This window comes from Carassius gibelio, chromosome B5 (genome assembly GCF_023724105.1).
Source record: "Carassius gibelio isolate Cgi1373 ecotype wild population from Czech Republic chromosome B5, carGib1.2-hapl.c, whole genome shotgun sequence".
Taxonomy (NCBI): domain Eukaryota; kingdom Metazoa; phylum Chordata; class Actinopteri; order Cypriniformes; family Cyprinidae; genus Carassius; species Carassius gibelio.
Genome location: NC_068400.1, coordinates 38364798 through 38389517, shown reverse-complemented (window position 1 = coordinate 38389517; position 24720 = coordinate 38364798). Strand labels below are relative to the sequence as shown.

The 24720-nt window shown below is 36.8% G+C and overlaps 2 protein-coding genes across 5 annotated transcripts; both read right to left on the bottom strand.

Moving 5' to 3' along the window:
- Positions 1–445: 445 nt before the first annotated feature.
- On the bottom strand, positions 446–19099 carry map7d2a (MAP7 domain containing 2a). 4 transcript variants are annotated; one of them, XM_052556083.1, is made up of 18 exons: positions 18779–19099; positions 14902–15015; positions 14668–14775; positions 14440–14517; positions 13739–13902; positions 12021–12120; positions 10844–10939; positions 8396–8508; positions 7956–8071; positions 7376–7782; positions 6553–6703; positions 5952–6123; positions 5492–5596; positions 4959–5009; positions 4641–4695; positions 2725–3550; positions 1826–2086; positions 446–1635 (listed from the first exon to the last, which is right to left on the bottom strand). In XM_052556083.1, exons 2-17 carry the CDS (start codon positions 14999–15001, stop codon positions 1828–1830), a joined length of 2901 nt encoding a protein of 966 aa, XP_052412043.1. In that variant the 5' UTR covers positions 15002–15015; positions 18779–19099; the 3' UTR covers positions 446–1635; positions 1826–1827. The 4 variants fall into 4 exon arrangements, with proteins under 4 accessions (XP_052412043.1, XP_052412041.1, XP_052412042.1 ...); XM_052556081.1 differs by having other exon boundaries at positions 18798–19099; XM_052556082.1 differs by having other exon boundaries at positions 14677–14775; positions 18798–19099.
- A 2241-nt stretch (positions 19100–21340) lies between these two features.
- On the bottom strand, positions 21341–24640 carry LOC127957510 (eukaryotic translation initiation factor 1A, X-chromosomal). The gene is made up of 7 exons (XM_052556080.1): positions 24466–24640; positions 23158–23241; positions 22673–22776; positions 22440–22490; positions 22281–22362; positions 22049–22140; positions 21341–21713 (listed from the first exon to the last, which is right to left on the bottom strand). The coding sequence occupies exons 1-7, from the start codon at positions 24479–24481 to the stop codon at positions 21708–21710; spliced, it is 435 nt and encodes a 144-aa protein (XP_052412040.1). The 5' UTR covers positions 24482–24640; the 3' UTR covers positions 21341–21707.
- Positions 24641–24720: the final 80 nt, after the last annotated feature.

The following is a 24720-nucleotide window of genomic DNA, read 5'->3' as shown; positions in this document are numbered from 1 at the left end:
ATATCAACCTTATCCAGTTCTTTTTTGCATGTACTTAATTTTCTGTGTTAATTAGTCATTTGTTAACAGATCTAGCATATACAATTTCTAATTACTTTACATTTTCTGCCCAAGTCTTTTTCTACCAAAGTAGTTTAAGTACATTAAAATCAATAAAGTAATATATATTACTAGAAAGGCTTTACCCTTTAAAAGAAAATAATCTTATCATTGCATTTATTGTTTAACAGCTTATGCATTTCAGTGGCCATTAGATTTATATATATAAAAAAACCTCCTTAGACTAAATTTTATGAATCATGCAGTGTTCTAGCCAGAGTGGTCATTTATATTCTGATAATATATTGTCTTTTTCAAAGTGTGCCTATAAACAAGGTCTTATGTACATTACATGTAATGGGGGGGGGGATTAAAAGACCATTCCATCAAGTACTGGAGACACATAAACTGGTAAAGACAGTTTATTGGTTTATTTCTAGGCATATAATTATGGCTTGATGCTCATGCCACCATGCACATCATCTACAGTAATCACAACTTGAAGTCACTGTTGTACTGTATTTAGAGATTGAAGCTGAGACACTTGGAGAAGTTTAGAAGTTCCCTGCAGGCTAATTAAACAGTTTTTCAAGTAAGCTTTTTTTTGTGCATCCACACTATATATAACAAACAACAAAGCTGTCAACTCTCATACCCACCCACTCCAAACACATGTATACCTGCTTCACCCATAGACTAATGAAGTGTTCAGGTAAGTTAAAGAATATCAATGGGTTTTTGGTTTGGACCACAACACTTCTTCAGTGTTAAGGAATAAAGTCAGGACTCCAATATAACTGGTTAACATTTGTCAAAAGAACTTCTGAGACTGAAACTACATTGTTAAGCACAATGATGACACCAGAGGAAGAATATGAGACTAATTACTGGTAAACTAGGGCTTTAAAATGGGCTTACTGCCATTAATTATTTTTATAATAACATGCTGTATTCACTGATGTTCATATTTCTCTAATGTGCTAATGTCCTGCGGTACAAGCATTTCATAGCAAACTGGGGGTTTAATACAGTGTGATGCAATGCAGATGTTAGTTGAGATTAAAATACACAGCAATTCCTCAACAAAACAGTTCATAATAATACTGAGAGAGCAGGTCAACTGGCAAAGAAATCTTTTATCATGTATTCTAACTATAAAGAGTTAATATTTCACACTAAGTATTACTTCATACAGTTATGCTTCCTAAAATATGAGTGTAACCAATCAGTGTTCTGTCTCTATCCAATAATGACAATGTCATTGGAAAATGTTGAACTCTGGCATAAGATACCTTCAAAGTATTATGTCCAAACCCTCTTCCCAGCAATTTTAGCCATCCACATCTGTACGTATATAAACATACACACAACACACACGTTTGGTGAACACAATACACTAGGTTTTTGTGCTGTAAAGATTAAAGGCAGAAGGACATCATTTTTAATTAGGGCAACACTGAAACCAGACAGACAAATTTTGCGCTTATGCCCAGGAGTATTTTCTTCCTTTATTTCCACTTTCTTTTCTTTTCTGTTAAAAGAGATGAGCAGTTATCCCACTGCAGTCAGCTTCACAAATGTGGTCTGTCACATTACCTGGTAAATAGAGGAAAATATGTGTTTATGATGACAAAACAGATATGAACAAAATATGAACAAAAATTTACTTGGACATAAATCTATTTGGAACTTACTAGACTTGTGAGGAATTAATAGTTCAAAACTCCAGTGTCAGTAACTTTTTTTTTTTATCAAAGAAATTCATATTTTTATTTAGAACTTGTACCATTATTGTACGTGGTGTTTGTCAGAGGCTGGAGGGTTGGTGGGAATGAGTTTCGAGTCGGCTCCAGGGCTACAGATCCCTTCTATTAGATTCTTGTTGCAGTCGCCCAGGCTGGCAGCAGGAGAGAGTCTGGGATAAGCCACTTGTCCGGTCAGATCCAACAGGTCCTCAAGAGCACGCATGTTACTCATTCCATTCTGCTGGGGAGAGTTCACTGGCGTGAATTCTGGGATGGAAATGAGTTCCTCCTTTGAAACGGGGCTGAGAATACAAAGAAGACCACAAAATACCCAGTAAATTTAAGGTACTTCGAGATAGTAAGGCCTTATCCAAATACTGATAATGGGTCAATCTCCAATCAGAATAATGAATTGCATACCAAAGATACAAATTACAGAATTTAATTGTAATTTACATTATGAAATGTATTTTTACTGCTAATAAATATGCTAGACTGGATTTTCGACTGGATATGGGATTTATACATTTAAGTATATGAATGTATTTTGTAATATATATACACACACACACACACATATATATATATATATATATATATATATACACACACACACACACACACACACACACACACATATATATATATATATATATATATATATATATATATATATATATATATATATATATACTTTCTTACATAACTATGTTACAGTACTTTTTTCTGTACAGTATATATACTGTCTTGTATAAACCAGGTCTCAATAATGATTACATTGCATATAGTAATATAGGATATGTCAGGTTGCTGTGGATAAATGTGTGAAAAAACATTTTATTCTCTCTTTTTTTAAAGATTTTTTAACCTTTTGTCTTACTGGGATGTAGTTCCTACCTGGTCGGTGTAGGGCAGTCAAGTGTACAGGATATGTACTCACCTAACTTCCATGTACTGCACTTCATCTGCCGCTCCGCTCTTCCCCTCCAGACGAATAAGAGGCAGAGGGGGTTTGGACTCTGACAATGGGGTCAATGAAGAGGGCGGCTCGTCGTTCCCACTCTCCTTTGGTTTCTGTGTTATCATATGTCCACCAGCCTGAGGGACAGTCTTTGCTTGCGGGACAGTTACCGTTGAGCTCCCCTGTCCATTAGCATGAGGGATGTCAGACTTCTTCACAGTGATTTCCTTCTTGGGTCCCTGAGCTGTGGCCTGTCCATTCATTTGTACAGAATCAGGTGTTTTCACTTGGATATTGGCCTCCTGTTTGACCACCTGAGTGATAGTTTGGCTTTTTCCATTGGTCAGGTTGTTGTGAGTGGGAGTATTTGCAGGCGCTTTCACTTGGGATTTATTGTCTGTCATCACAATACTCTTAATATTTGCTACTGTGTTTTCAGGCGAGCTCTTCAGCGGGGTTACCTGCACCTTTGCTGCTGATGCGTCTTCTCGCTTTATCTCCTCCTTCATTTGTAAACTTTGGGTCTTTACCTCTTTGCTCTCTTGTCTAATAGTCTTGGCATTCTCTTCACTTACCTTTTCTTTCTCTTGTGTTTTACCCGCAGCAGAGTTCATGTTCACATGGGTGTTCAAGAAGGGATTTTTTGATGGCATGTGAGCAGGTGAGTTCATCTGTTCATTCGCATGTCCATTCTCTGGTCGTTTCCCTGGACTCTCCTGTTTGTCGGTCTGGCCGTGCACAGATGTTGTCTGAATGGAGCTGGCCTGAGATTTGACTTGAGAATTTGAGATCAAATGGTTACGACCTGAGAAGAAAGGTGCGTTGGACAGTTATGATAGTGAATAATATTTTAAGATTGATATTAGTCTGCAAATGTTTTAACAGATGTCAAAGGCACACATTTTTTTAAAAGAACTTAAGACAAAAACACATACTGTATATATTACATATATTTTGTTAAGTTGTTTATTGTTTTTTTATGTTTTTTATTAAATATCATTACAATTTAAAACACCTTTTTTCTTTAATATATTTTAAAATGTAATTTATTCCTGTAATAGCAAAACTTAGTGTTCAGAAATCTTTCTAATTGGCTGATTTGGTCCTCAAGAAACACATCTTCTTATCATCAAGGTTAAAAACAGTTGTGCTGCTTAATATTTTTTGTGGAAACCATGATACACTGTTTTCATGGTTCCTTGATGAATGAATAGTTCAGGGAATCATTTTTATTTTGAAATACATATTACTGTAACACATATTTACTGCCACTTTAGTTCAATTTAATGCATCCTTTCTAAGTATTATAGTGTAAATAAAATTTCACTAGTAGTAGATATTCCTCTAGCCCAAGACTGCAAAACATTTCTTAACATATTATAAATATATAAGTCACATTCGAGACATCTAGTGATGGCAAGACAACTGAACTGAACATTTTGTACACTGGTTGTTTTTGTATTTTGTGATTCATTATGTGCATTGTGTCACAAACACATCTTTCTAAAACACCCAATATATTCAAAAACCACACAAATGATTGCATCTTAATGGGGAGCAGACTAAATATAGTCAGTGCAGACTTTGAATAGATCACCTTGAACACAACCTTTGACAGAATCCGATCCCCTGCTGCCCTCTCCTGCAGCTGCTGCAGATACTGCAGCGATGGAAAAACACCAGCAGGGCTGGCCTGATGCATTAGCAGTATATACACATTTGCCTCTAGGGTGAGAACAGTCTCAAACGGACGATGACTGGCAGTAGTGAACACTTTTAGATGCATTCACAAAACAGGCAACCCTCAATGCACGGGTATCATTTCTAAGGATAGCCACATAGAAAAAACACCCAATAATACTTCAAGATGTTGCTACTGACATAGTGAGTCGTACCTGGAGGAGAGATGGGGTGGGAGACAGGAGACAAGGGCTCTGGGCTGTCCTCTCTCTGTGTGAATATCAGGTCATTCTGTTACTTTACCTTTCAGAGCAATCATTTACGCTCTACTTTTTTTACTTAACACAAAAAGGGGTATTTACGCCCCGTTCACGTGGATGTTAATCCATGCAGGTATTTGTCTCAGCTCTACAAGTCTAACTTAACTGCTTTTTTGTATGATGAGTAACACTTTACCAATGTACAGTGTAGTACACATACTTTATTCAGCTCACTGAAGATACTGAACAGTTTGTTTCCTTCAGTTTTAATACCTTCATCTCACCATCACTCTTCCTGGTTCTCTTCATTATTTCGTCAATTCTCTGCAGAACACAATTTAAGCACATTTTAGTATTTTCTATGGATATTTTTTTATATTATATTATATTATACATATTTATTGACTTCACTTATGACTTACTGATATATTATAGTTAATTATAATTATTATTTCTTAATATATATAGTATTTTAATATCAGTATTATTAAGGATTGTATGATCCCTGTATAATATCAATATGCAAGACATTTAAAGTGTAACTAAAGTATATTGCAATAGTTCCACTTCAGCACACTCAAATATACATCAGTATATCTATCTTTTAGACCTCGGCACAATTGAAGTGCATTAAAGTACAAAATATGCAGATTTTAAGTATTCCAGCTTTTTATTCAAAAAGTACAATTACAGGCAGGGTGCAATTTTTTATTGAGCACATAAATAAGTAGCATGAAATAAATGTATTTCAAATACATTTTAGGATGTTTATGTTTCACTAGGGGTGGCTTGCTGCTGGTCGTTACCTTTTTTCGTTGTTGTCTTTCCTGCTCCTCCTGCTGTTTGAAAAGCTCTCTCTCCTGCCGCTGACGCTCAGCATCCTTTTGAGCACGAATCTCTGCCTCCACTTTCTATTAAACACACAGACACAACTGAAGGATAGGGATCTACAGACAGATCAACTGATAAAAAGACTGATATAGATATGAGCAGTTCAGATTTAGAACCATATTTAACTGCAGTATGTACTTGGCCTTATTACTTGATTCCTTCATACTTCTTGCGGAGAAATTGAATATTTAGAAGAGTGGAGTAAAAAAAAAGGATAATGAGTGAAAATAAATTTGGGACCCATGTAAAATGATTTATTGTCATTGTTTGTTGTTGGCCTTGAAACAGGATTCTACATGCTTCAGAAGTTTAGAGCAAGCTAATGCATTTTGGTCCAGTGACTTAAAAGGCTAATTTCACTTTAAATCTTCTGACCTCTTTCTCCATCTGAGCCTGAAGCTCCTTCTCCTTCTGTTTTTTCTCTTCTTGCTCTCTCTTCTTCCGTTCTTGCTCTTGTCTACATTTCTCCTCATTAGCTTGACGAGCTTTCTCTTCTTGTCGAGCTCTTTCCTCCAGCTGCCTCTTCTTAATCTGCTCACTCTTTATTCTGAAAATGACACAGACCAACACAGCCTCATCACAACACGTCACTCTGGTGTCTTTTATCACCAAAATCTCACTCTTGTATTCACGCGACATTCAAACGTCTCTCTGGCAAAGTATTCAAATCCCTTTTTCATGCATTTAAAATTTTAAATGATCTTTTATTTCTGTCTTTTCATTAGATACCTTTCAGACTCATAATTGTGCAGCATTGTGATACTTTGTGGTTTTTTAAGTTCTTTACAAATACATTTGAATTGAAAAACTGGCAGAAACCCCACAGATTACAATTTCTAGCACAAGATTCCAAAACATTTGTTAACACAGTTATGCAACGCATACTCATTAGAAATGTCTGAGTCATGTTCGACAAGCACTGAACGCTTTGTACACTAGTTCACAGAAATACAGCATCAGTCATACACACGCATACTTTTCCTGCTCCTCCAATTCCCTGCGTTGTTTCTCCTCCTGTTCCTTCAGAACTCTGGCCAGACGTCTGCGTTCTGCAAGCAGACGAGACGCCTCCTCAGCGTCTGTCGTTCCAGTAACCACCTTGCCAGGAGAGTTCAGAGGTGAAGGCTCTGTGAGAGAGTAAAACAAGATAAGCGAATGTAAACCATCTTCACAATTTAAAGCTGCCGTGAATGAGAAAAGCATAAATACAAATGATGAATATCATTGCAGTTAAAATTAGTTTTAATAAGTTCAAAAAATAAGGAAGGGATCCCTTTAGTCCCAAGGGCCAAATTTATACATCATTTATACTAATGAGGTTATGTATGCATGGTAAAAATTGATAGCCTGAAGGCACTGTATGTCGCTTTGGATAAAGGCATCTGCTAAATGCATGAATTTAATTTTTAATTTAATTTATACAGCATGATCAAAATCTTATAGTATGTATATACACTCACTTTTTTTTATTTAAAATTTTATTTTAAAATCTTTTATTTCTGAATTTTTATAAGATATCTTTCAGTTTCTCATAATTATATAGTAGTTATGAACTTTGTGGTTTTGAATGCTTTACAAATAAATTCAATTGAAAAACACATACAGAAAGCACCTGAAATGTTGGCAGAAACACAGCAGATTAAAATGTATTTTGTGTATGTGTGTGTGTGTGTGTGTATTATATACTGGTCATTAATATATTATAAATGACCAGTACGATAGCGGTCTGTATGATAAAGTAAGTCTGCACTAGTGCGTTGAAGGAGGTTCACATTCACACTTCCAGGTTTCAGACCCACCTGCAGTCACATCATTACAGTTTGATTTGGAATTTTTTTTCTCAGGGGTCTCCACCTTTTCATCCTTCTTCTGTTGGTTTTCTAAAACTGCACTTTTCTTCTCCTTTGACCCATTAATGTGATTTTCTATCTTTATTGTTCTTCTTTCTGGAGGTGGTGTGCTGGAAACACTTGTCTCCATTTTTGGTTCCTTATCCGGACTTTCACTGTTAGGGCTCCTGTTAGGATTGATTTCAGTCTTGAGAGACCTGCCCTCCTTAGGATCCTGGCTTCTGATGTCCTCAGCTTGCTTGTCTTCTGTCTTCCTGTTGCTGTCACTGACCGGTGTGGCAGGTCTGTGTTTCATAGGGGAGGGTGGATACTGCCGCACTGTACAGGGCGACTGAGTACGACTCTTAGGCAATAACCTTCAAAGCATACGAAGAGAGAACTGATGCTTATAGTCAGCACATTTCTGATAAAACATGTAATTAATCACAGGTCACTTTGTAAACATCTTACATATATGCTGAAAATAATATATCTAGATATGTGTATATGTGAGTGTGTGTGTGTGTGTGTGTGTGTGGGTATGTCTTACTTAGGTGTGGCAGGTGAGGCAGAGCGCCGGGTAACATCAGCAGGAGATTTAGCTCGTCTAACCGGAGAACCTGTGGCCGGAGAACCAGTCCTCCTCTCTCTACGCAATCTCTCCTTCTGCAACAAACACAAATATTTCACAGAAAAATGAAATAACATTCCACTGGGGAATTCCAATTTTTTTTGTATATTTATTTTTCACTAGGTTAATGAATAATAATTTATTTATTTAGAATAGTAGCTGATAACTAGCTGCTGTAATAGCATAGCAAAACATGCTTCAAAATTAAAAAAATGTTAGTTATTGAAGCTATTATAAAACATTAAACATATACATACAGTACATAACGGAGTACACTCCTATTTTATTCAAAGCTGTTGTCTTGTGCCCCTATGAACAGAAGAGGTGTGTTTTTGTGTTTGTTCCAGATCTGTCCTGACCTTGGGTGTGTTGGGGGCACTGAGAGCTCTACTGGACTCTTCTGTTGGCACAGGGTTGTTTCTTCTTCGACTCGGTGAGCCTCTGTATGGTAACCTGTGAGGACTGGAGGGCACTGCGTGAGAGAGACATGGGAGCATTTCCTGGTCAGAGCAGATCTGTCAATATTACCACTTGTGGCTGCACGGTGTAAAAAACGACATTAAACATTAAGCAAGCCACATGTACACACATACACACTCCTTGGTTATCTAAAACAAAACAAGCAAAAACTTTATTCAGTGGTACAAATGAACAAAGATGTGATTCAGCTACTGTGTGAAGATTTAATAAGATAATACACTTTGTGTGTGTACTGGTGTATGTAACCCTCAACCACAAAACCTTAAGTCTTAAGTCGCTGGGGTATATTTTTTTAGCAATAGCCAAAAAAAAATATTGTATGGGTCAATATTATACATTTTTCTTTTATGCCAAAAATCATTAGGACATTAAGTAAAGATCATGTTCCATGAAGATATTTTGTAAATTTACTACCATAAATCAAAACTTAATTTTTGCATTGCTAAGAATTCATTTGGAAAAATTTGAAGGTGATTTCCCCAGTATTTTGATTTTTGTTTTTGTTTTTCACCCTCAGATTCCAGATTTTCAAATAGTTGTATCTTGGACAAATACTGCTTGATCCTAACAAACGATACAACAATGGAAAGCTTATTTATTCAGCTTTTAGATTATGTATGAATCTCAATTTCTAAAAATGTCTACTTAAGACTCGTTTTGTGGTCCAGGGTCACATTTATGGTTTATGAGGACATAATTGTGTATAATGACATGGGTACTACAATTTAAACATGGTTTATGAGGACACTTCCTGGGCTTAAAAAACACAAAACAGTGTTTTATGATATTCAAAAATTGCCAGTAGTTTTCTGTACGGGGTATGTTTAGGTGTAGGGCGATAAAAAATACAGTTTGTACAGTATAAAAACCATTACACCTATGGAGAGTCCCCGTAAACCACAAATACAAGTATTTGTGTGTGTGTGTGTGTGTGTGTGTGTGGTTATGTTAATGTGCCCATGCCTCTTAAATAAATAAAACAATTAAACTGAGATCTAATTAGAAAGAAAAACCACCCAAGAACAGAGACATGCACACACACTTCAATATCAGAAGATCCACATCACTGTGATTAAAATACTAGTTCACACACATGAATTTGTAAGTATATATATATAAAAACGTACACTCACAATCAGTACAACACACGCAAAGAGACACAGCAGCACACAGACATTCAGATTTGCTTTGACTTTCACCAACCAAGTATTGAGCCACAGAGCAAGTGCACACTGAATATACAGTGCTGTGCAAAAGAATTCATCATTTCTCTCATTCTATGATGTTTTTATTTCCAAGCACTGATATGGCTTACCACCATAATGAAAAAGAGACAAAGATTATCAGCTGAACTGAGACCAGAAATTAGCCTGTTTTTCACCAAGGTTTTTGTTTTGTTTTTTTTCACAAGATTAATGGGTATTTTTTATACATTACCAAAAATTGGTAAAAATTTGTTCTGTCCTATCTTGATTCAGGGGTTTTCTAGATGGTTGCCAGGGTGTTGCTAGCATGTTGACATGAGTATTCTAGCGTGTTCTTGGTGGTTTCTATGTGTTTGTACTGAACTCATCCCCAGGTGTGATACCTGGTCACAAGATATGGCTCAGATTTCTCCTTTATTGTAAAATTGGTCTGTGTGACCAATTTTGAAAATCTTTCACTCTCACATGAAATTTAGCATCACATGCATTTATAATCAAAGGTCTGGAATTTGCCCATGAAAAACTCACAGAACAACAGACAATGTGATTGCACCTTAAGCCTATATGCAGTTTTTGTTGTTGTTGGCCAGTTTTATCACCCATCAAGCAAATATCCAAAGTCAGAATATTTAAAAAAGCATTAGCACTTGCCATAGCAAACACTACTAATTTTTTCAGTGCTTAGAAATAGTAGAAAAATTACATGAAACTGAATGTCGATGAAGAATTTGTAATTCAGTGATTGAGATACTTGGTCTGAATACTTCTACAAGGCACTGTACATTCAGATGAGGTATAGCAGCATGTGAATTGCTCAGCAAAACAAACACTGGACATAATTTTACTTGAAAGCAGCCTCCTCTTTTCATCCCCTTTTCTTGCATCTTGCAAATATTTTTACATAGCATTTATGAACAGGCCTAAAATATTTGAGACCTGAAATGCAGCTGGGACATATGTGGATATGCAAGCATTCACCCCACTTAGGCCCCTATGTGCTCAAGCAGGAACGGGGGAAGGAGAGCAGGCTGGTTTAGAGTTTTGGGATGGAAACCAAAAATGGTGTCAATCCGAGGGGACAGGGGTAAGAGGGGATGAGAAATGGCCAGCTAGGGTTCATACCGTTGCCTGATTCGATTGCAGCAGGAGAGGGGGCAGCGAGGTCATGGGAGAGGGCGGAGGCAGCAGAGAGAGGAGGCGGGGCATTCTCCCAGTCACCTGGGCGATAAGGTCACGGTAGAGCACAGCAGAGCGTTATGGACAGACTGGGCACCCTTAGGTGAAGTGTGTGTTTTTGGGGTGGTGTCTAAACACTTCACCACATCCTCTGGCTCTCTTTAAGCATGGCAGCCAGACACAATGAGCAGAGCTGAGCTGATTCAGACACACTCAAACTCAAAACCTGCATCCTTCACATTCACACACCACGATCATCAAAACACATCAGAACACACTTTTCATGAGTCTTATCAATAAACATTCACATTTCTGGGGGAAAAAAGGGATAGTAACTGATTACATTTGATTATTTTTCTAAATTTCTAACAAATGTTTTGAACTGTTAATCACTCTTAAACATTTAAAGCTGGCAGGGTTAACCTTCATCATTTAAATCATTTATTTTTATTTTAGACTTTAGCACCTCTTCACTTCAGAACATTCTGAGGTTGAATGAAGATTTAAAATCATAACAGGAAATAGTTAAATAACTATAAAAAAAATAAAACAACAAGCTTTCTTCCTTCTGAACATCCCTAGCTTCTTGAATGATTAAATCTAAGGCCCAAATCAATAACCAATTTCTTAACCAATTAATGTGCTTGTATCTAAATCAATCAAATAGGAAAGAGGCGCAGCACACAGAAAGCGCTGACTCACTCATGCCCGCCTGTCCTTCCTCTGATGAGCTGAAGTATGAAACCTGAGTTCTAGTAACACCGTGTCCTAAAACCCAGACGAAAATCATATAAAATGTAAGGACACACTGCACTGCAGTGGCACAGCAGCTCTGTGACAGCTTCTTAACACTGTCGAAAATAGAAAATAAATATTCTTGAAATCCTTAAAATAAATGGAGAAGAAAAAATGCTAAACAAATGAAATCAAATTTAGTTTGAACAAAAGCAACACAGAAGCATTTTCATGAGTTGAACCTGAGTTGACTGTTGAAATCCACCACATCATGAAACATTTCCTCACAATAGTGCCTTACTTTCATTCTCACTCCATCACTGCTCACTCCCCTCCTCTCAGTCTCTGTTTTTCTTCATCCAGTGTGCTGCGAGTGCATTACACTCACCTTGAGTGGTGCCGTTGGGACCCCATGCCCAGCGTTTATTCCTGTTCTCCAGGTGCAAGCTGCGCTCCAGTGATTTCCTCATCAGAGTTTCCAGACGCTCCTGTGTGTGCCGTTCAAGCACAGGAAACACCAGACACTCACTTCACCAGTGGACATTTACACCAACAACACCAGTACAACCAAAAGGGTTGTAGATATATGCACTGACAGAAGAATGATCTTCATCTACACTACCCATAATTCCATATGATTGCCTATATATGTTCAAAAGTTTGGGGTCATTTATTTATTTTTGAAAGAAAGTAACACTTTTACTCAAGGATGCATTAAATCAATCAAAAGTCGCAGTAAAGAAATGCATAATGTTACAAAAGATTTCCATTTCAAACCAGTGTTGTTGTTTTTGCTCATAATTCTTCAAAAGTTCATAATTTATAAAAAGTTTTCAACACAAATATTAAACAGCACAACACTTCAACATAAATAACAAGAAATGTTCAAATAAGCATATTAGAATGATCAGCATATATAGAAGGATCATGTGTCACTGAAGACCGGAGTAATGATGCTGAAAACTCAGCTCAAGAATAAATTACATTTTAAAATATATTAAAATAGAAAAAAATTATTTTAAGTTGTAATTATATTTCACAATATTACAGTCTTATTACTGTATTTTTAATCGAATTAATGCAGGCTTAATGAGCATAAGATACTTTTTTCTGAAAATAAATTGTACTAACCCCAAACTTTTGGCAGTGTAGTGCCAAATCAAGTACTAAATAGCACCTTACTTACTTACTTCATTAAGTTCTAAAACATTAACTTCCTAAAACATTCGCAGTACAGAGATGGCACTAATAGGCACCACATGAATAGTTGCATCCTCCAATATAGACATGGCAATTTATGAAGCAAATTTCAGCCATCTCTTTTAAGCTTCCATTGGTATTTGCTTTGCTTTGCATCTATGAAAATGGTTCCAGCAACATTTGTTGAGTCCAGCATCACCTCCCCCGCATGCCACTTTGTTCCTCTTTCGTTCTTTCCCCACTCCTTTTCAGGACTAGCCTTTCCAAATTGAACATAGTTGTGAAAGCTTACTGTGTGGCAGATGAAGGCCGTGTTTGAGAAGAATAATGAATCCGTAGCCCAGCGAGAGACAAGGATTAAAATAAAGTCTCTGATAAATCCCTCTGATTGGAGAAGTATCACAAGCCATGGAACCCAGTAAACACTCAGGCTCATAACAGATAAATGAGTGTGTAAGAATAGTGTCTGCCCTGTGGGCGGGTGATATTACATGGCAAGGCAGGAATTCATTGCCATAGATACAGTGCAATTGCTAAACATGTCATTTTGCACAACACAAAATATTGTGTGTTTTTTTTTTCTCTTAAACTCGTTGGATGGTTTTACATTGCACCGTATGAATTTATTCACAATTCAGGCCTAAATATATTCACAATACATGCATTCCTAATTGGCCTAAAATTATTTACAAAAGAGGGTTGCAGTTGACTGGCTGGACTGAATGATTATCTAATTGTGTCCTGACATCTGGCATATCAGTACCATACGCAAAAATCTTTTGAAAGGTCAAGGGAAGGATAGCATCTCGTGTCCATCTTAAATGAACAAAAACAGTGTCTGCCCTTTCATGACTTCTTGCTTGGACATCGAGTCCTAGGAAAGATGCATTTGATTAGATCTCTGACCTTCTCCTCCTCCAGCTGCTGTCTTCTCTTCTCCTCCACAGCTGCTCTGCGAAGCTCCTCCTTCTGTCTCTGCTCCTCCAGCCGCTTCCAGCGCTCTTCCACCGTCTTCTCATACTGCAGCTGAGCCCGCCTTTCCTTCTCCTTTATAGCTTGCTCCCGTGCAGCTGAGAGAGAGAAACTATTTACTTCATTTTGGCTTGTTATTAAACAACACCAGCAATCTCAAAGCTCATCATCATTGTTACCGACAGCTTCAGCAATTTTGGGGCTGTTCTCTATGTAAATATACACTAGATGGGACAAAACCTTTGGCAATTTGCATTGTGTTAATGTATGCGTGAAGTAAAGTTTTGTTATCCTAGAGTTGCACTGCATCTAACGTCCTGTGAAAATCACTAAATCCTGTCCAGTGCAATATGAATATTAATTTGATTTAGAAAATGATGTTCCAGTTATTTATTGCAGTGGTTCAAACAGTAAATCATAGTGCTAGTGACACTAAGATCATAGGTCCAAGAATGCATGGACTGATAAAATATAGACCTTTGATGTGGTTTAATACATTTGAGTAAAATAATCTGAATTGCATAGATTAAACCTTCATCTCATATTCCTCCGAAATCTTATAGAATCGCCCCTGTGAGTCACTAATCTGTATTCAATGCACACACACATTCAGAGACACCAACAGTTACACTTACCCAAACTCTTCTCTCTCTCTTCACGTCTCTCCTTGGCAAGTCGCATTCTATCATCTGTCTTCAAATAGCCTTCCATATCTTTGAGAGAGAGAGAGGAAAGCATAAAAACAAAGGAAAATAGACACTCTATCTCTTAGACATTTTTACACAGCTTGAGCTGCTTTCAGACACATAATCAGATAAGACAGATGACATCCACACGACAGCAACAGAAACTGTGGGACTTACACTGTTTACCTGCGAGTGCGTTGGTATTGGGTGGATGGCGTGAAGGTGAAGCGTGCCCGTTGGTTTGAGTTTTCTTTTCGGTGACAGTGGGTGGGGTCAGAGCATCAGCTTCAGGATGAACACAAAGGACGAGGATGAAGGAGAAAATGTATAAACAAACACCAACACACCACACACTCACACTGTTGTTAACCAAAATCTGTGCTTTTGCAAATTAATGTAGGCTGATCTTACTGTGTTTTGGAGAAGGGCTGCCTTGGTTGGTTTTCTGGTAAGTTGGTGATCCATGGCTATTGATTTGCGGTCTCTTTTCCGGAGTTAAAGGTGATGTCATTACTTTAGTGACAGCTGAGAGAAAAAAAAAGAACACACCAACAGGGATGAAAACTGGTTGAAATGGCAAGCTTGGGACCTTGACATACATAGCTGGTCTTATTAACAGAGATATTGTATCTGAGTTATAAAGACACACACATATAAGTATATAAAGAGAGATAAAACAGAGCATTACAGAACTACTGTTGAGCAAATGAAGGTATACAGAGTGTTAATTTCTGTTCCGAGTCAAGGACAAAGAACAGACCACTGATTCATTTTGAACTGGATTATGAATCTGAAGCCATGGCCTAGTTACTTTTGCCTCACCTATAAGCTCATTCAGTCATTTCACAGACACATACACTTAATAGAGTCAGACGTTATATCATTCATCCACAGGGATCTGCATCCACTAGAACATATAAACACTGTTCACTGACAATCAATACATTAGACAGATTAGTACAGAACAAATTTGCATTTTGTGCCTTGAAGGGTACAATGGGTTCTAAAAATAAACCAAAATTATTAAACTATTAAATACCAAAATGGTTCTTGACAGAGCAGTGAAAATGCAATGTCAGGTGTTCTTTTTAGTTCAGTTAAGTTCAGTTTTCAGCCTCCTTTCTATCCTCTGCATGATGCGTCTTTTAAATAAATTGCTCACTCATGATGGTGTCCTTTGTCTGCTCGGTCTCTCCTTTTTCCTCTCCACTTCCCTAACTCTATTCCCTTCACACACACATCCTCTGCTATAAGAAGCAGAGTGGACATAAAACTGACTGAGAATGTGTGAGCCCAATGAAATATAGTTCCATAACAATGCAACACAGTACTACAACTAAAAAATACTCATGCCATGTTCATGCAGAAAACCCCTGACAATAATGAGGTCTAACTACAGACAATAGAGATACTGTAGAACATACAATATATTTTCAATCATCTAAAGACATGATTTTAAATTCTTGTCAAAGAAGCAACTATTACAACAACTAATCAAATTTCTGAATGTGTTTGAAAATTCATTTCATATAATGATATCTTTATATATCTGCTATACATAAATGGTTTCGATATTAAGAATGGTATAAATAAAAATATTAGAAATATCTCTTGAAGGAAACCTTAAAGGAAATAATTTGAGAATCTAAGACCCTATTTTGCTTATTTAGTTATACAAACCTGATTCCAAAACTGTTGGGACACTGCACAAATTGTGAATAAAAACAGAATGAAATGATGTGGAATTTTCAATATTTAATTCAGAATACAACATAGATGACATATCAAATGTTTAAACTGAGAAAATGTATAATTTTAAGGGAAAAATTTCATGGCATCAACACATCTCAAAAAAGTTGTGTACCACTGTGCGGCATCCCCTCTTCTTTTAATAACAGTCTGCAAACGTCTGGGGACTGATGAGATAAGTTGCTCAAGTTTAGGCATAGAAATGTTGTCCCATTCTTGTCTAACACAGGCTTCTAGTTGCTCAACTGTCTTAGGTCTTCTTTGTCGCATCTTCCTCTTTATGATGCGCCAAATGTTTTCTATGGTTGAAAGATCTGGACTGCAGTCTGGCCATTTCAGTACCTGGATCCATCTTCTATGCAGCCATGATGTTGTAATTGATGAACAGTATGTGGTCCGGCGTTGTCATGCTGGAAAATGCAAGGTCTTCCCGGAAAGAGACGACGCCTGGATGGAAGCATCTGTTGTTCTAGAACTTGGATATACCTTTCAGCATTGATGGTGCCTTTCCAGATGTGTAAGCTGCCACAGTGCATTTTAAATTAGCCTTGGTCCAGAGTAAATGCCTGCGCTTCTGTTTCATGTTTAGATATAGCTTCTTTTCTGACCTATAGAGTTTTAGGCGGCAACGGTTAATGGCACGGTGGATTGTGTTCACCGACAATGTTTTCTGGAAGTATTCCTGAGCCCATGTTGTGATTTCCATTACAGTAGCATTCCTGTATGTGATGCAGTGCCGTCTAAGGGCACGAAGATCACAGGCATCCATTATGGTCTTCCGGCCTTGACCCTTACACAAAGAGATTGTTCCAGATTCTCTGAATTTTTGGATAATATTATGCACTGTAGATGATGATAATTTCAAACTCCTTTCTGATATTGCTCCAATATTTTTCGCCGCAGCTGTTCATTATATGTACATTTAACTTTCCCAGCCTCTTATTTCTACCTGTCCCAACTTTTTTGGAATGTGTAGCTCTCATGAAATCTAAAATGAGCCAATATTTGGCATTGACATTTCAAAATATCTCACTTTGAACATTTGATATGTTGTCTATATTCTATTGTGAATAAAATATACATTTATGAGATTTGTAAATTATTCCATTCCTTTTTTACTCACAATTTGTACAACTTTTTTGGAATCTGGTTTGTATAAATATAATAATAAATATACTGATTTATTTGCACACACACACACCTACCGAATATAGAGATATGTAATATTATTATTAATGCTACTATAAATCACTTTATCCTAAACGTGTCAAAACACAAGTGTGCTACAATGATCTGTCAATATGTGTGTCAAATGTACATGTAGGCTATGGTTTGGACACAGAAGTAATATGCATTAGGACAGCGACAGTTCTGCAGATGCTGCTTAGATCACACACACACACACACACACACACACACACACACGACTGGCCGGATCTAGCTCCCTCCATCGATTTTCCATTAAATTAATTTGGCAAATGGACGTGGTTCAGTATTAACGGCTCTAATCTCATCAAGAGTTTGACTTCATAGCGTTGGGCGGTACTCGCCCCATCAACTTTCGAGAACCTCCCATCATGGGCGTCGTCGGGACATTTGGGGGGGGGGGGGGTATGATATGACTAGTCAGCCCCCCCTAAAATTGCGATTAGTTCCATGAACAGTAAACAATTCTTGATCGCATCAGTCCCCTTTAAGTTTCATATGAAAACGGAGGCAGACTTCGCTCGGCTCCTCCCCGTCTTTCAGCGCGTTCTTTTTCAATCTGCAGACCGCAGCAGCGCAGAGTAAGTCACAGACAAGGTGTGTGTTTATGCAGTTCTTTGTCATAAATGCAAATGACAAAATATCATGGGGGGAGCAATCGGTACTGTAGCCTAAGTTTTCACTGTATTCACACAACAGGTTTCTTCCAGATGAAGCACAAATGAACGCATAACCTTTATAAAACAATGTTGCCATTTTCAGTTGTGTGTGTGTGTGTGTATGTATATATATATATATATATATATATATATATATAATAGCCATTTTATACCCTTGAGGGATGATATATACTCATTTTTAAATACCCATTTTATACCCCTGAGGGCTGAGTCCCCCTAAAATGAAAATCCTGGAATCGCCCCTGCCTCCCTTGCCATGAAAATACAACGCAGTACAGAAATAATGGACTTGCCCCATCCATAACAATAACAATCAAACAAATAATAAACCCCTGCATTGAGTCGCGCCAACAATTGTGTTCAACAGACAGGCTTAAAAAAAAAAAGGAAACGTCATAAATGAACAACCGGTCTCGAAGTGCAGCAAGGCCTGTTACGATGTAAACGCGTCATAAATCATAGCTTCGGGGGTTTTTCGTCTAACAGATCAGACGGCAACTTTAAGCTTTGGAAAAGGAAATGATTCGAATGAGCACGTCATTGTTCTTCATCGCCCCACTGTAGCATCATAAGCATGGAAATCTGAGTGTGTAAGCAAGTCATTGTCCTGTAATGCACGTGCAAACACCACTGAATCATTGAAGGAATATTACCTTTGCGCAAGTCGCTCACCTGTCGTTGTGCTGACAGCGGTGTTGACAGTGTTCTCCGCCATATTCGCGGTCCACCGGCGGCTCTTCCAACCGCAATGTCACGGACAGCGCCGCAGCAAAACGCTACCCCCCAAAAAAATCAAGCCAAGAGAAACAGCATAGCCAGCTCCTTCCTGGACTACTGCTGCGCTTCACACTCTCAGCAGAACGCGCTGTTAGGTTTGCAGTGAAGAATCGATTGAGGGGAAAGTTATTCTGTCCTGCGAGGAGGAGAGTCGCGAGAGGCTGGACAGCGCAGTGGTGCTGAAACACGGGGTGACGTCATCCACAGCGGCGAAACCACCTCGACAGAGAAACAAAAACCGGTCCACGTCCACATGTTCACTACCTAAACTTTGCAATATACACATTTAAGCAAATCAATTAAGGAAAGAAATATTAATATTGACACAATTTGTAGTTAGTAACGTAGGCTAATCCATATACATTACACATTCACATAATATAATCAGATTAATTTTAACTATGTCCTGTTTCGCATTGATTTAAACAGGATAATCCTGTACTATACTGATAGCCTGTAAAAATACAAAGAACATATTATAATCCATTTATCATCAACTACACTGTAAAAAATTAATCATGGGTCTTGTAATTTTCATCTAAAAAATTAAGGTGATAATTAAAAATAATGTGTGGATTTCATTAAAGAAATTGTGATTCAGTGTTGTATAGAAAAAAATGAGGACTTTTTACTAATAAAACCAAGAGATGCGTTTTCCTCATTTTGTTTTAGGAGACTTAAGCAGTTTTGGTGCTTGAATTGGGGAACTGATTAAACTAAAAAAATTAAGAAAAGAAGGCTGCCTATTTAATTTAAGTGAATTAGTTCAATTTTGCAGTTTTATTTTAGAGGTGTTTGTTAGTTCCTAGCATGCTTGCATATGGCTGGATATGGAGAGTAAATTTTGAAATTAAATGCTACTTTATGTTTTTGAGTGAAGGGAGGCATCTATTAATGTTTAATGTTCAGTTACATTTGACATTTGTAAGAGTTTCTGTAACATCGAAGTTTCCATTGCACAGTGCAATCGTTACCACTGTGCAGAAGAGTAGAGCTTGTAGTTATGGATACTACTTTTCTAAGGCATTAAACCTTGTTTAATGAGCAGTAGCCTTGCTAGTGCTAGTGCAGTACTTTCCAGTATTTCTCAAGTATTTTCCTATTTGAGCTGATTGAGTGTATACAGTCTTGTAAATGACCAAATAAAACACTTGCTTAAATAAATTGTTTACCTACATGTTTTGTAACCATAACCAACATCAGCGATCCATGAATATAAAATTTTGATAGGCCTACTTCATTACATAAAAATTGTATAATAATAATTTCAGGTACTTCAATTAAAAATACATTAGGTGAAACAGGATCAGATATTATTTTCAGTAGTTAATTACTGAAAAGTTATTGCTATTGTGTAAATTATTATTGTATAATCATGTAATTCAAAAAATGCAGCCTAACTGTAGTATGATTAAAAAGTATTTTAAAATGTAATTTTATCTAATTAAATTTACTTAAATTTTGGAATCTGATTACATAGGCCAATTCAGATTATATGTAACCAGTTACTACTATTCTTGTGTATGTAGGCCCATGTATTAATAGTGTGGGTGTGGAGACATTTTTCACACTTTATTCCAAATGGACAAGCAGGAAGTATGCACTCATTAGCTATACTTGTCCATTCAATCCCACCAACCTCATAAATACACAAATAAAAACGATGATATTAGGGGATTTTAATTGTAATGTGTATTCTTGATGAACAGTGTAAAACACAGTTAATTATTTTTCAGAATGAACTATTTTAAGTGTGAAAATTCTCATTTACACTTCAAATTTGCTCAAAAAGGGGTCAAAAGAAACATTTAGTAGCAATCAAAAGAACCAACACTGCATCACATATATCTAACAGCAACGTTTGAGGTTAATGCTAGGTCTCCTCTGTGGAGGCCATGTGATATGGATGAAACGTGGCAGTCCAATACAGCCAGAGGGCAGCAGGACTGGCAGTAACGGGTCTAGATGAAGTGGGTCAGTACTTCTCTTATAAAACCACGCGCTCAGACAGAGTACAACAGTAGACAAGATCGACTCCAGACAACATCCAAACTTACTAATGCATGACCAAACTAAGGTCTTATTAAAAAAAATAATAATACTACACAGAACCTGAAAAACTCTAATACTTATCAAGGCTATTGCCATTTTATGTACAAAATGTAAACCCTTTAAGGACAGAAATGTTTACCTACGGTTTTAACTGTATGATTTGTAATCAAGTCATTATTAGAAAATAGTAGTTTCAGTAACTTCTAGTGGACAAAATAGGTCACTGCTACTTCCATTCCATACAAACTGAAGGGGACAAATTATGATTATTTTTTTCCAGGCACAGCAGAAATGCACGCAAATGCCATGAAGACAGAGTAAATGGAGAAAATATCATATAAAAGAAAGCAACTATAACAAGAAATAAGATTCAGTCCAAACAAATAAAAGGCTTGAGTTTTTATTGTAAATTCTGGATTTCTTTGTATTTTTAATTCCACTACATACAGTGGAATACAATATAAATACTTTAAAATCATAACAAAACTATGCAGTCTGTGTTGTGTGGCTGTCATTGAATGAGAAAGGGTGTGATTGTTGTGACAGTCAGAATGCTCGGAGAAGACCTGTAGTGAGATTACGCAGCGGAGAGAGAGAAACAGATAGAGATGAGCAGTAAGCCTCCGAGTGTTTCTCTGAGGGAGGCTGCAGTAGGATATGGGGCATCAGTTATGCCCAAGCTGCAATTTTTACCCAGCAAGAAAATTTTCTCTCCTCCCAGTGTAAACAATATAACCCACCAGCAGTCGTAACTCAGATCTGTGAGAGAGAGCAGAAACAAACACAAATGTACAGGTTTTTCCAAACACTGAAGTATGCTGTATGTTAGTATGCAAGTATTTTGTTCGAACCTTAAAAGAGACGCTTGAAAGACCAGTGCAGTCAGAAACCGTTATTGCTTATGGTTGTTTGATCAATTATGCATAACATCTCTATCTACCATTCAAAGGTTTGGGGTCAATACGACTTTTTCAGTTCTCCTCAGTTTCTTAATGTTGTTAAAGACTCTTCTCTCTTAAAGAACTTCGACATTTGTCACTTATTAAAAAAAAAGGAAGAAAAAGTGTCATGATAAAAACAAATCAAACACGTACGTCATCAATGTCCTCATCGTCACTCCCAATATCATCAAACTGAATTTCATCATCATCTCCAGGTCCAAACGTGTCGGTTTCATTGATTTTAGCTGCAGGAACAAAAGATGATTAGCCAAGAGTCTTCAGTTGCATGCATCTACATCATCTGACACTTACAGTTGTGGGCGTTTTGTTTTAGTACAATGACATTTCCATATTACATTTCCAGTAAACGGAGTTTGAGACTCACCATGTTCTGGAAGCTCTCCATAGGCTTTAAGACTGCGGGCCTCATCTGCATTGTACTTTAAAATGACATCTGCTTTGGTATCCTGTGAAACACACATTCAAGAATTCAAAAACTTTTCATTTCATAATAAAACATCAAATGACAAATTGCAAAGCCTACCTGGTAATCTCTAAGGCCAACAAGGATTATGTCAGATGCGTTGATCCAAACCTAAAGGAGATATGATAGTACGTTTAATACTTAGGCAAGAAAAAAAAAAAAAAAGTTGTGTCCTTTTTAGGATTTCCTCTAGGTAAGCAGAAATAAGAGAAGTAAAATGAGTAAAAATTACATCAAATTATCTATACAGCCATTCAGATATATAAACTTACAGATCATTAACATTATTGTACCTTTTTCCGGAGCTTTCCACGAATGTGGCAGAGTCGCTTGACCCCATCAAAGCACATAGCCTCAAGCCTTCCATTTCCCAGCATCTTTATCACCTGACCATATTCTGGCACAAGACAAGGATAATTCTTGGATAACTGAACTGGTTTCTTTGCACGCGCGTGCGCACACACACACACAATAGATCAAACATTTGGCGTCAATAGGATTTAATGTTTCTGGAAGAACCAAACAAAAATACAACATATATATTTTTATATATTTTAACATTTAAATTCAGCGTCATTGCTCCAGTCTTCAGTGCCACATAATCCTTCAGAAATGACTTACAATTATTTATTTTAAATGTTAACATTTATCAAATATGATACACGCTTACTGAACCTAGCCTTTAAGTAAAGCTGAAACTTGATATATTTGCATATATACACAGGTCTATATTACTGGCGGATCTGAATTCTATCCCACATTGTTGACGTTTCCTTACCCTGGCCGTCCTCCTTGAAAACCAGCTCTCTCTTCTCGGATTCGTTCTCATTCTTACCACGCCGCCGATTTTTACCTCCTTTACCTATAGAGATGAAACGAACACTTTGAATTATCTTGTATGTAATAAGCAGATATTATAACTTCCCTTACATTTCAGTTCCCTCTCTCATCCTGGATATCACCTTTTCCAAAAGCTACAATATTGGATTCAATTAAAACACAACAGACACTTGTACATCTATTTACATACACGTGACACACTGTAGATGTAGTAATAGGGCTGAAAGGCATTTATTTTTGCTCAGAATATTCACATTAAGCCTATACAGCATGCTACATCACATCTGATACAAGAATGACATAAATTTTGCCCACTGATTGATAGTTTATACTTTTAGTAAGTTAGTAGAATTCCTTTTAGTGTATTCCTAGCATGTATCTTTAACATACATAATCTTAAAATATACATGACTTTTATATCGTTAGCAATATTTACAGATAAACATTTATTGGAAAGCAACTAAGGTTTACGTTATGAAGTATTCTTTTATCTTTTTATTAAATTTCTTTTTTATATTTATCAAATTTGAAACAACAGGTTTTTGAAGAATAATGAAAATAATAATATTTTTTTCTTTCTTTTATAGCACCTTTCCAAAGCCAAAGGTTGTGCTATGAAACTGTTTTATTTGTACATCTCTCAATCATTTAATTGCACTGCTTTATGTTTTGAACCACAACAAGAACAACAAAACTAGAGCTTTTTACATAAAGTTAAGCATTAATAATCAATATTTCTAACTATTTCTTTACCATTATATTATTATCAGGGGACATAGAGTGCCAATTTTAGATTTTGACAATAAACAAACAAAAATTACACATATATATATATAAAAAATGTTTTTTTTTTTTTCAAACAAAAACTAATTCTCACTTGTACTTTATGTCAGACTTCAACCTGGTTCCCATAACTTTGACCATCATGCAAGATAAAATAACTTGTTTTAAACGAACCAGTTAACTGAATTATACACAAATAACAAACAAAAAGGAGTTGTCGCAGTTGTAATGATACATCACAGATAGGGTAACTTTATAGTGGACAAACTGTCTGGTTATACACATCAGTTTCAGCATCGTAAAAACACACTCCAGCTCAACTAGCGGCTTTGAGAACTCGTGCTTTCAGAGGGGCGCCGCCGCTGGGCACGTTGCCGCCGCATTGCACGCGCACAGGCCGGCTGATTTAATTCAGCTCCGCTAACAACTGCTTGAACAATAAAGAGAGTTATATTTCCCTTACCTTTATTCTTTGGCATTCTCGGATTATAAATACAGCTGTCTTTGTTCGGTGATGTCGTACAAGAAAGTATGTGAATAAAGAATTGTAAAATTTCAAGAAAACGATGTCAAATAACTTCCCTCTCCCTTTTTTTTCTGATGACTTCCGCTTAAGCAATCCACGCCTGCGCAAAACACGATTTTACATAAAAACTTTATTTATACTCTCAAATACAATTTAAATGGGCGGGAAATACAAAGCGTAAGCGTAAATACA

Bases quoted from the DNA above. Each gene is read 5' to 3' on its own strand.
- map7d2a (XM_052556081.1), bottom strand. From the start codon at position 18,840: ATGGCGGAGAACACTGTCAACACCGCTGTCAGCACAACGACAG. The intron at 7,783-7,955 runs GTAAGACATACC...TATGCTTTGAAG, and splicing joins GCCTCACCTGCCACACCTAA to GTTATTGCCTAAGAGTCGTA. The intron at 2,087-2,724 runs GTGAGTACATAT...TTGTATTCTCAG, and splicing joins GTGCAGTACATGGAAGTTAG to CCCCGTTTCAAAGGAGGAAC.
- LOC127957510 (XM_052556080.1), bottom strand. The intron at 22,491-22,672 runs GTACAATAATGT...TATCTCCTTTAG, and splicing joins GTGGAAAGCTCCGGAAAAAG to GTTTGGATCAACGCATCTGA. The intron at 22,363-22,439 runs GTAGGCTTTGCA...TGTGTTTCACAG, and splicing joins TTGGCCTTAGAGATTACCAG to GATACCAAAGCAGATGTCAT.